The 12,025-nt window shown below is 50.0% G+C and overlaps 1 protein-coding gene across 1 annotated transcript in view; it reads left to right on the top strand.

The window, feature by feature from the left end:
- The window catches only part of PTPRS (protein tyrosine phosphatase receptor type S), a 71,799-nt gene that overhangs the window by 16,257 nt on the left and 43,517 nt on the right, over positions 1-12,025 (top strand). The window contains exons 3-6 of the mRNA XM_035892262.1: positions 6,455-6,724; positions 8,914-9,495; positions 10,976-11,109; positions 11,274-11,418. Of these exons, the coding sequence (XP_035748155.1) occupies positions 6,455-6,724; positions 8,914-9,495; positions 10,976-11,109; positions 11,274-11,418 (1,131 nt within the window). The remainder of the gene's footprint in view (positions 1-6,454; positions 6,725-8,913; positions 9,496-10,975; positions 11,110-11,273; positions 11,419-12,025) is intronic.

Genomic DNA, 12,025 nt, shown 5'->3' with positions numbered 1-12,025 from the left:
TCAGGAAATAAAGCTTCAAAATACGTTAAAATGTGACTAATTTAACAAATAATTTAGGCTGTCGCCTGCTCCTGGGTTAAGTTTGGCTCATGTGTAATTTGACCATTAAACCGGAGCTGCTGGTTGCTCGGCCCGTCCCTCAGTAGACAAGCGGGACGGTTGCTAAGCTTTGCGCTTTCAATGCCACGTAGAGGTTAGAAGGAAATCATTTCACTTGCACTGTGGATTTAACAAATAGCCGCAAGGTCAAAGCAATCATTGATATTTTAAAATGTAGGCATTTTAATACCTTTTTAGACTAGCATTGATAAAGTCTTTAATGGAAAAGGAGGGAGACAGAACCGCTGCGACTTTGTACAGCTGCCCCTGCCAGGGCCACGTTCCAGGCGCTGGAGATTAGGGAGGGAGAGTTCCGTGACAATTTTGAAGCGTGCCGTTAGCACGTCCGTGGGTGGGGGAGCGCCCTGTCCGTGTTTGGGGTGTCCTCAGCTCTGAAATTCTAGTTCAAAAGCAACCCAAGCGAACAAACAACTTTGCTGTGTTTCTGCAGAAGGATTTCTCAAGGGTATCGGGAAATGGAAATGGATACAAAAAGCCACCCCCCCAAAAAAAAAAAACAAACCCAACCAAAAAAACCATCAAAACTGTATATATATGTATATATATATATGTATATCTCTCTATAGAGGGCACTTTGCAGGAACACTGTGCTGTACTGATCTCGAAATCTCTGCCTGCCTGTGTCTCTTACACCTTTGCATCGCTGTTCTCTTTGTTTTAGGGGAAAAAATTAGATTACACCTTGTCAAATTAAAATCACAGAAATAAAATAGTGAAGTCTGTGTTTAATGTTACACAGCTGCTTGAGCTACAATTGGGTTCGGATTATTTTATATTCAATCCTGTAAAAAGCAACAGAAAAAAAAAAAAAAGAATTACAAAAGATGAGAGATGTTCAGCCAACCTGTCACTAAACTAATGTGGTTTTTTAAGTGGAAAAGTAACGATGATTGGGAAGGTAATGGATTTCCTCCAGACCAAATCCAAGCCTTGGTCTCGTTCTTTATTTATCTACCTATTTACTTATTTATTTTTATTTACCGTGAAGGAAATTAGGAAGGAGATGGGTATGAGGAGGCAAGTATCTCGTCCTCTGGAGGGACGGAGGTCGGAAATCCAAACCCGAACAGCGTCTCGCCCCAGCGGAATGAACTTGTAATTGGAATGGGAGAGGGAGAAGGCAGAGGCGGCTGCACGGACAGCACCGGGGCAGGGACGGACCACCTTTTGGGAGGGGAGGACAGGTGTAATCTAAGCTTCACTAATAATGTAGAGGCTGCACATTATTTTGGCACCCTTTCCCCTACCCCCTCCTCATTTTGGAGCAAGACGGAATGACTCCTGTCTCACCAAAATGGCCAATAATGTCCGCCTTCTCACCTCATTTGGAGCAGCAGCTTGCTGAGTGTCAAAATGTTTAATACCATTTGGTTTTGTTTGGTGCTTTCAACCAGTCACTTCACTTTCTTTTGTTTCCTTTTTCAATTAATTTCTTCTTTAAGATATAAAATACCTTTATCTTTTAGTTGGTTTAATGTGAATCGGGGTTTGAAGTGACGGGTTCTTGTCTAGTACGTTCTCCTTTCCCCACCTCGCTCCTCCTCCAACATTTTTCTCCCTGAGCTAATCTGGCAGGGGCTTAAAAAGTGGAACCGGTGGGTTTCCTCAGCACAAACTGGTTGGTTGGTCCTCAGATTTCTCTCACTAGCAGCGTCCTGGGAACACATTTTAAGGATGGATTCTGGTGTTGCAAAAGTCAACCCTGGATCTCCCAGTGTCTCTTCCAATCAGGTCTGTAAATCTGTCCCTATCGAAAACATCTCTCACCTTGTGGACCCCAGTTCTCTTTTTAACTGAGTGGTGGTGGTGGGGAACCTCAGTGATGTCGATTGGTACCTTCTCATTGGAAAGAGTAACGCACCGAAAATGCCACTCACAGAACACAAACTGGGTTAACCTCTCTGCATCCGTGAGCAGCAGCAAAACCAATTGGCTTTACAAGAGTGTGAGAAGTTACGGATCTGTTCCGTTCCTAATGAAGGTTATGTTAAGCAGAATTTGGGGTGCAGATTTGCCTGTGTGAAATACTTGTCCAACAGACAATATTAAACAGACTCATAACTAACGGCACGGAAGAAATCTTTCCGTCTCTCAGAAATGGCTTCTCTGCATTGAAGTACTTTGACTTGCATCACAGATGTCCAGCTCCAGTTCTAAAATCTGGTTCTATCAGGAACAAGCTGTATCCTTGTTTGAAAAAAGCTCCTGAGAGTTTTTTGGCCGTTGAAAATGTGTGTTTGTGTGTGCCTGCTTGTGTGCGTATATCGGGAGATGTTGCACATGCACATGGAGCATGCACTTATGTGGATGCATGCAAGGTTGGCTTCGTAAAACAGGTCTGACAAAGCTGTCATGGAAACCAAACATCCCTGAAACTCAGGGAAGGTGCTTCTTGAAACCAGAAGTGGGTAAAAGTATTAGATAAGTGTATAGAGACTGGACTGCCCCATCCCAAATTGTTCCTCTCCAGAGAGGGCAGTTCTGCTTTCCTTTCTGGTCCTTGAAATGTGTTGGACAGCAAAATGGAAGGAATGTCTTCATCGCATTTTTTACATGTAAAATTCCACTCTGTCAGCTGCTCTGTGTGAAACCCAGCTGGACCCAGAGCTGAAACCCTTCTTGATCCAATCTCCAGCTGCACTTCAAGCTTTCTTCCCACCACCGCTGTCCTCCTCCTAGGTCCCTGACCTAAACGCTGACCCGGAGATGCTCAGCTTGACAAATCTCATGTCAACAGCCAAATCAGAGAGGTGTAGGAATTAAAAAAAAACAGCAGCGGGACGGTTCTTGGTAGCCAGAGATGAGCCCTAGAAGTACTGCAGTTGTCACAGCCCTGAGCCGTAGCAGGGATGTACCTAGGGACTCTCGGAGGTCTCCAGCATTGAACGTTGGAGTTGCTGTCACATCCTAGGTGGCGTGTGGATGTTTGTGTATTTGTGCGCACACAGGAGTGTGCAGCTTTTTTGAAACCAGGATGCACAAGCACAATGCTGTTGCCTGTTTTGGTCTTGAATTAGCCTGCCGCTAACCCGGATCCAAATTCTCCCTTTCCGCAGAACGCGCGTTGTCTCGGGCTGGCATCCAGACGTGCTGGTTGCTGCCCATGAGTTGATCAAACAGCCAAAGAGTAACGCTGCCCCGCGCCCCCCCGCAGCTGAGCGAAGCCCCGGGGTGCTGCGGGGCGGGCGGGGAGAATCGCTCTGCAGTTGTTGGCGAGCGTGCTCTGCGCAGCTCCAGCTCCGTGGCCCCGAGCTTGTGTTTTGTGAGTGGATCTCTGCCCTCCCCGGCCCAAAACCCCACGACAGCAGCCGGCTGTTCCCTTCAGACTCCGATTCTCAGCACTCCACCATACATCAAATGATGCTTTTAAGTTACTGAATTCTGGTTTGTTCTTCCTTTTTCTTTTTTTTTTCTTTTTTTTTTTATTTTCCTTTCAGTTCCATTTTTATTTCTTTGTGATTAGCCTCAGTTTGAATTAATTGTCTTGTTCTGTTTCCATGACAACTCAGTGTTTGCATCCCACCTGCCGTTGTTTGTTGCTGTTGATGCTGTTTGCTGACCGGATCTTGTCCGGCATATGTCTCCCCATTTCTCCTCACCTCTTCCCACCTTGCCTCCCCTCTCCAGAAGGTGACATATCAGCCCCTCCTCAAAAGAGTCATCCCCACCCCAGATCTGTCTGCATGTTGACCCCACTTGTTTCTTTTCAAGTTCTCTCCATCTTGTCTCAGATTGTGACCGGTGTGGTCTTCACATGGCTCCATTTTCTGAAATGCGGTTCCTCCTAACGCAGACAGTGGAAAGAAGGATGGAGTAGGCAGCAGGGCCGTACCCTCACGTCTAGGGCTAAAAGTCTTCCATAGCGGTGTGACGGGAGGGAGCAAAAGGAGCGTGTTGCCTGCTCTCTTGAGCCAGGGCTGGTGCCTGGGGTTGTACACACACCGTGGTACTCCTCTCTAAAAGCAGAAATTCATCTTGTAGTGTTAGTGCCCAGGTGAGTTTGCGGTCTCTCCCTCTGCGCTCGAGTCCTTTCCCCAGCCATGTTGGAGGTGAGGGCATGCTATCCATTCCCTTTGCAAATCCGTGCATGCAGGAATTCTCCTCTGACATCTCTGAGCTCCTAATGCCACAAATCTGGAGGTCTTGCCTCATAGTTCCTGGGTACTGGTAACCATGCGGAGAAGGATCTGCTAGCACGATGGGAAGAGCACACCTTTCTGTGAAGACCTCGCCTTGTCAGCTGGCAGCGGGAGGCAGAGGCTTTATTTGGCTTTTGTTCAGCAAAGCCCCGCTAAATGGAAACCAGCCACTACCTCTCCTGGCAGCGCCCTTCCCATCTGAAAAGATCCGTAATGTTGAGTGGCAGCCAGGGAAGGGGGCTGGAAGATAAATACTTTGAAAAACCCAAGACGTCAGTACCGGAGGATATCTGAAGGCACTAGGACTTGGGAAGAGCGATGGCAAGCTGAGCTCTGATGTCCTTTGCATTGCTTTTGCATGGATACAATTGCCATGGATTTTTTAGAGAGCTTGTTCAGAGAGGTTACCCGGGAATAGTACAGCAGGGACAGATATTTTTCAGGCCCCCAGCACTCCTAACTCTCTTGCCCCCTTGCTTGCCCTCCCTGTCTCGGAAGCTGGAGGAATCCCGCGCTCCTTTTCTCCTTGGGCTGTTGCTCTGCCTGCAACTTCCTGGGATTTGTGTCCTTTGGTCTTTGCTTGCGGGATGGGCCCTTGCCCTCAGCTCCCTCCCTAGGGCCCCTCCGATCCACTTACATTTCTCCTTTGCCTGTTCTCCTGCTTTCACCCCTACGGAAGAGCACCCACCTTGGCCAGCCAGCCCAGTTAGTTCAGAAAATGGAGCCAAGGAAACCGCACCCTCCCCTTTGCGTCCATGTTCTTACTGTGTAAGGTCTGGAAGCTGCATCCACCTCTCTGCTAAGGAGATGCACAGAACATGTCACTGTTTTTCTCAACGTTAAAGTTTCATTACCTTGTTTTTCTTATTAATTCTATTCTATTTATTATTCCGCCAGGGCTGAGATGTGACAATGTGAGCCACCACATTGGGTCACATCAGCTAGAAAAAGTATGCAGCATTAAAGTGGGTTTCCCCCTCCCTTCCCTCTCTTTCTCTCTCTTCTTTCTCCCTTCCCCTCCTTGTTCTCCTTCTCCTCGTCTTCCTTTCTTTCTCTGTCGCTCTCTTTCTATTCAGTATCCATGTGGGCATTTGCTAGCCGCCCATAAATTATATTTCTCTGCATTTTCCTCTCTCTTTCTCTCTTTTTCTCTCTCTCTTTTTTACCTATTTTGCATGATGTTTGTGACTCTGAGAGCTGCATCTATCGATGGAACCGTGTCAGATCTTAAAGAGGCTTCGTTAGGGTTTCTATACCCGAAAACCACAAAAATTTCATTAGAGTTTCTCATCTTTTCCACACTCCTTCTCGCTCCAGGGGGACTGCCTCCCCCTGGACGGTTCTCACACGCAGGCACTAACTAAATTCTGTCCCGCTCCGGGGACTCCCTCTCCTCCCTTTTTTACATTTTTGCCTCTTTCCTTTTCGAGTGGCGTCTCTCTGGCATTTGGGGATGCGATACTTCTCCCTTTGTTGGATTCTCTGGGTCCAACATGGCAAAATCTTGAGAAGTTTCCATCTCCATGCCAGCCTTCTCCTCGCCGCCGCCACCCCACCTCTGCAGCATCCCTCGGGCACAGTGTGTCCGGTGGGAGAGGTCCCCTCTCCGGAGACGGAGACGGCGCCTGGACCGTTTCAGGCCGTGGTGGTGGAGGGCTGGTTTGGTTTTCCATGGAAGAAGGTGATAAGGGAGTTGGACTCCACTGGAAAAGGGGAGGAGCAGTTTTCCCGGGGCGCGGAGCGGGGAGCTGGGGGCCCCAGCGGCTGTGGAGGAGATTTTTCGACGCTCGCCATGCCAGCTCTTGCCAGTAAAGATGAGAAATTGCTAATAAATTTTTGTGTATTTATCTGTGCTGTGATGGGTCTAATCTTGATCAATGGAACCCTGTTGCTATGAAATATCGCTTTTATGTCTATATTCTATATATTGTTTGTGAAGTAAAAATTTATTTGAAGTTTCATTTTTTTGGTTTTTGGTTTTTGATTTTTTAATTTATTTGTTTTTCGTTTTGTTTTTAATGAAGGAAGAAAATAAATGATGACAAACCCCATCTATATTTAAATTATCTTTTGCTCTTTTTTCTTTTTCTCCCTTTTCTTCTTTTTCTTTTCTTTCTTCTTGTTTTGGTTTTTTTTTTTTGTTTTGTTTTGTTTCGTTTTGTTTTGTTTGTTACCTCTGTGCGTCTCGTCCACAGTTCGCCGTGTGGCCCCTCGCTTCTCCATCTTACCCGTCAGCCATGAAATCATGCCCGGAGGCAACGTCAACATCACCTGTGTGGCCGTGGGTTCGCCCATGCCATACGTCAAGTGGATGCAGGGAGCGGAGGACCTGACGCCTGAAGATGACATGCCTGTGGGCCGTAATGTCTTGGAGCTCACGGATGTCAAGGACTCAGCCAACTACACGTGTGTGGCCATGTCCAGTCTGGGAGTCATAGAAGCCGTTGCTCAGATCACGGTGAAATGTAAGAGAGTGTGAGCACGCTTGCGTGAGCGAGTGCGTGGGTTCCCCGACTGTGCACGTTTGGAGGAGCGTGCATGCACAAGCGTGTGAGCTGCCGCATGGGTGTGTATACGTGCAAGGCACGTGTTGGGGACACGGTCGTCACAGAGCGTCCGAGCACGCGTGCAAAGCCAACGTGAGCACATGGCGTGTTTATGCATGTGAGCATGTGGAGGTACATGGTCGTGCCTGTCAGCCCTCACCAGTGCATGAGTGGGAATGTCGCCGTGTCTGGGGGGGGGGGGGGGGGCTGTACCTGTTTCTGCTTGTGTCTATGTCTGTCTGCATGGGGTGAGCCTGTGACTGTCTGGTCTGCGCATGAGGAGTGCGGGGACGCAATCATGCATGTACAGAGGTAGTCGTGCATGAGTGCGCGTGTGTGCACGGGAGGAGGAGCAGCGTGGCTGTATGGGCATGCGGGTGCCTGACCGCATGTATGTAAGACCGTGTTGTTCCAAGCCTGTATGTACACGCCTGGGTATGGGAGCATGAGCAGGAAGACAAACTTGTGCACCGTGAGCGCCATGCGCTGGGATCTGTGCATGCGTCTTTGGGGATCCCACACACAAAGAAATCCGCAGGGAAGGGGAAGCTGGTGGCTTGAGATCTTCCCTCACTTTAGGACAACTGAGCTGTTTGTTATGAAGAAAACTGTGATTCAAACCCCTGCATGCTTGTTTCTGTCCTGGGATGTGAGGCTGGCTGGGCAGTTTGCAAGGAGCTTTGGATGGCTTGAAGCCTGCATGCCATCCTGTTCCAAGGTTAGAGATTCAGCCAAGGCCCTGAGGATCTCTGGCATGCGTGCCCTTGCAGTAGAGCCTAGTTCCAGCATCTTAGTGGCCGTTGTTGCCTCAGCAAGAGGGGGAATAACCCCAGCTTCCAGCTAGCAATTCCCAAGAGGAGCACGGGTGCAATCTTCAATCTATTCTGTCCTCAGCAGGGGAGTATTAAAACCCAAGCGGGATGCCCCTGTGGTTGGGTGAGTGTAGAGCTCTTTGTATGAGCTGGTGTCTGCTCTGAGTGCTGGCGTTGCCCATGAGGGATCTGGGGGGTGATGGGGTGGGAAAGGATGCGGGCGGGTGGGGGAGAGGAGGAGAAATACTTTGGAGAAGGGGAGGGCTAAAGAAAAACAATCCTGTTGTATCAGTGCATCCACCTAAGGAAGGTCTGACAGTAGAAATGAGTAGGGACTAGTGAATCCTGACACGACACTCATCCTGAGCTTTGGCACAGGGAGTGGGCTCACGTGCTAGCAGAAGGATGCCTGGGGCTGGACTGAGGTGCTCTTTATTTTCCCGAGTATTTTCTTCCTTCCCCTTTTTCCCTGTCTTATACTATCAATTTAAAAAGCTGCTGTGTAAGATACATTGCTTCTGCTTCCAACTATTCCATCTCCTCAGATGGGGAACCTTGCCCTGCTGGTACCTTCTGCCTTTTGTCATTTTACTTGTATTCTGTTCCCCCCTATGTTCCTGCATGTAAGCATCCGCAATCTTTCCCAGTCACAAGATGAAAGGAGAACTTAGAGCTTTAGAGGTGCTTGAGTCTAGAGAAGATGAGGTTGGAAAGGGTCTAAAGTGTGTAGTGAGGAAAACACGTAAAGCTTGCTGTTAACGGTGTCCAACACGTAGCATGCAGTCTCCAGCAAGCTCCAGAGCTCGGGATGAGGGACGGGGAGATGAAGCATTAACACGCATTTGTGGCTTGAGAGGAAGCACTCCCAAGTATTTACAGTTTTGTAGTTCTGGAGAGCGCAGTCCTCTCTATACCGGTACCTGCACGCTAAACGCGGGGAGACTCAGCAGTGCCGGAGCGGGGCTGCCAGCGCTGTTGCAGAAGACTGGATGATGTGCTCGGAAGGAGCTCTTGCAAAACGGCTTTTGCTTGCTGCCGTGTGAGCCGGCGGATGTGCAGCTGAAGTCTGTGCTAATGATTCCAGATGTTTAGCTGAACACTTTCCTTTTGATGGAGCAGTTTAAGGAGGATAATAGTGTGTATAACTAGGTTCATAATATTTCAGCAGCACTTTGCTGAACTGCCGCGCTGTGATGGGTACTGTGCCTCTGGCTCCTACAGCCCTAACTAGCCCAATTAGGCACCATTTCAGCATATGTGGGTTTTTTTAAAATGTCTGTTCTTCCTGATTCTCAGCACTCCCCAAGGCTCCTGGGACGCCAGTGGTGACAGAGACGACAGCAACAAGTATCACCATCACCTGGGACTCTGGAAATCCAGACCCTGTGTCCTACTATGTCATTGAATACAAGTCTAAAAGCCAGGATGGACCATATCAGATCAAAGAAGACATCACCACCACACGCTACAGTATTGGGGGGCTCAGCCCCAACTCTGAGTATGAGATCTGGGTCTCTGCAGTCAACAGCATTGGGCAGGGGCCTCCCAGCGAGTCAGTGGTCACTCGCACTGGGGAACAAGCTCCTGCCAGTGCCCCTCGTAATGTGCAGGGACGAATGCTGAGCAGCACCACCATGATCATCCAGTGGGAGGAACCAGTGGAGCCCAATGGGCAGATCCGTGGCTATCGCGTGTATTACACCATGGAGCCCGATCAACCCGTCAGCAACTGGCAGAAGCACAACGTGGATGACAGCCTCCTGACCACGGTGGGCAGCCTTCTCGAGGACGAAACCTACACAGTCCGGGTCCTGGCCTTCACCTCCGTGGGAGACGGGCCTCTTTCCGACCCCATCCAGGTTAAGACGCAGCAAGGAGGTGAGCAGCTGTGTCACTAACCTTGGGTGCACGGGGCTGCAGGAGGGAGAGGTGTTGGCCTAGAGCATTATCCAGCTGTGGCTGCCAGGTCGCCAGAGCATTTTTTTCTTTATTGATTCAATTTAGTTAAAATAGAAGTAACCTTCTGGGAAGAAGCTCGGTCCAGTGGCTGGAGCCAGAGGGCCTGGTGCATGATTTCTGATCTGTTTTTTTCTCGGAAAGGTTGTTGCTTAAGTGGGTGGGGCAGGCAATTACAAAAAGAAAATCCATTTCTGCTGTGCCATGTTTCAAAGTGAGCTATCTTATTGCTTCCAGTTTCTAGATGTCTTTAATAGACCTAAAAACACTCACTGCCCAGGCAGTGGTGAAGCTTAGCACATCTTCAAGTACCCAGAAACTACTTTCTCAGAGATGAGTGGGAAATGAGCCTTATTTTGCCTTTTTCTAAAAAAAAAAAAAAAAAAAAAAAAAAAAAAGCCCTAATTGTCACAGCAGATATGTTGAGCTAAGAACAAAAGGTGTCTTATCACAGGGTGTCACCCAGCGTGCTTTCAGGTGCTCTGCTTATGGCGCGGGGTGCTGGTGAGGAAACCCTGCGTCCTCAACGGGCTGCCCACTTCCAGAATCTTTTAATACTGGGGATTAGTGGGAAGGGCTCTATTCTGCACTGCCAAGAAAGAGGCATGTAATTCCAGTAGGACTCTTCCATCTTCAGCAGCTCTGGACATGCTCGAGTCCTGTGGTGGGATTTAACCCTCCTCTGCTTTAAAGGAAGGGCCTGCCCGCTCTGCAGCATGGCACTGTGCTGCTGCCGTGCTCTTCACACACAGGCTTTGAAGAAAACAGGCGCTGTGGTTTAACCCCACAGGCAGCTGAACACCACGCAGCCCTTCGCTCGCTCCCCGGTGGGATGGGGGAGAGAATCGGGGGGGTGGGGGGGAAGTAAAATTCACGGGTTGAGATAAAGACAGTTTAATAGGACAGAAAAGGAAGGGAAAATAATAATAATGGTAATGGCAACAGAATATACAAAATAAGGGATGCACAATGCAACTGCTCACCACCCACTGACTGATGCCCAGCCGGTTCCTGAGCAATGGTCACCCCCCCATACCAAGTCCCCCCAGTCTATATACTGGGCATGACGTCATATGGTCTGGAATCCCCCTTTGGCCAGTTGGGGTCAGCTGTCCTGGCTGTGCCCCCTCCCAGCTTCTCTCTGGCAGAACCTAAGAGGCTGAAAAGTCCTTGACTAGTGTAAGCCCTGCTCAGCAACAACTAAACCATCAGGGTGTTACCAACATTCTTCTCATACTAAACCCAAAACAGTGCTGTGCCAGCTACTAGAGGAAAAAAATTAACTCTATCCCAGTGGAAACCAGGACAACGGGGTAGGAGTCTTCTCATTAGCCAAGTTCACGTGGTTTCTCCTGTCTCTCATCTTGCCTCCTCTGCCCTGTCGGCTCCTTCTCTCTGTCAGTTCCTGGGCAGCCGATGAACTTCCAAGCAGAAGCCAAGACGGAGACGAGCATCGTGCTGTCGTGGAGCCCTCCCCGCCAGGAGATCATAGTGAAGTATGAGCTCCTCTATAAGGAAGGAGACCGCGGCAGGGAGGTGAGTCTGGAGAGGAGCAGCACGAAGGGTTGGGGCCCCGAGGAGCACCCTCTGTTCCCCAAGCTGGCTGAGAGAGGGGAATAGGGCCGGTGTCTCTGGGCAGGGCTCGCCTCTGCTCCTTTTTGTTTGTTTTTATTTTTTTTCTTCCCCCTTGCCCATCCCAGGTGCCGAAGAACTTCGAGCCAACGACCTCCTTCACTGTGGAAGGCCTGAAGCCCAACACTGAGTATGTCTTCCGGCTGGCTGCCCGCTCGGCTCTGGGCCTGGGGGCCTTCACCCCGGAGGTCAGAGAGCGCACCTTGCAGTCTAGTAGGTGTCTCTCCTTTTCCCACCCTTCTCTGAGGGGAAGACAGTCAGGGAGCCAGAGATGGTGGGCACAGGGGTACGGAGCTGTGGGGCGGACGTTCGCGGTGCTGCGGCGTTTCACACCTCTGGGGTTCCTCAGCAGGGAGGCGGATGGGGAGGTGATGGGGGACAGACATACACGCCTCTGGGACCTGCTGCCCTCTCCCTTTGCTGACCCAGATAGATGAGATGGGAACGAAGAGCGGAGCTGGTGCATGCTGTGGTGGGGGTGGCGGGAGGCCAGGTAGCATCGTCCACTTGGTGGGGTGGGGAGCAGGGAAGAGCTTGTGGATGGGCGCTGGCCCTTGGTGCTGAGCATGCTCAGGGAGGACGGCACCCCACCGCCGTGCAGCAGCTTGCCCGTCCACCAGCAGAAACTGAGCAGCAGCTGTCGGAAGGGGGGCACAAGCAATGGAGCAGGGAGATGGTGGGGGAATCGGGAGGAAGAGGAGAAGGGAAGGTGGTTAACCAAAAGTCCGATGTTTTCACCAGCCTTTGGGAAAGCAGTCCTCATGTTCTTTTCCATGAGCGACTTCGTAGCTGTGGGGAGGAAAGCCTGCTGGCCCAGCGA

Source organism: Egretta garzetta, unplaced genomic scaffold, assembly GCF_000687185.1.
Source record: "Egretta garzetta isolate BGI_Z169 unplaced genomic scaffold, ASM68718v1 scaffold4, whole genome shotgun sequence".
Lineage (NCBI taxonomy): Eukaryota > Metazoa > Chordata > Aves > Pelecaniformes > Ardeidae > Egretta > Egretta garzetta.
The sequence above is the reverse complement of the archived record's forward strand: the minus strand, read 5'-3'. Positions and strand labels throughout refer to the sequence as shown.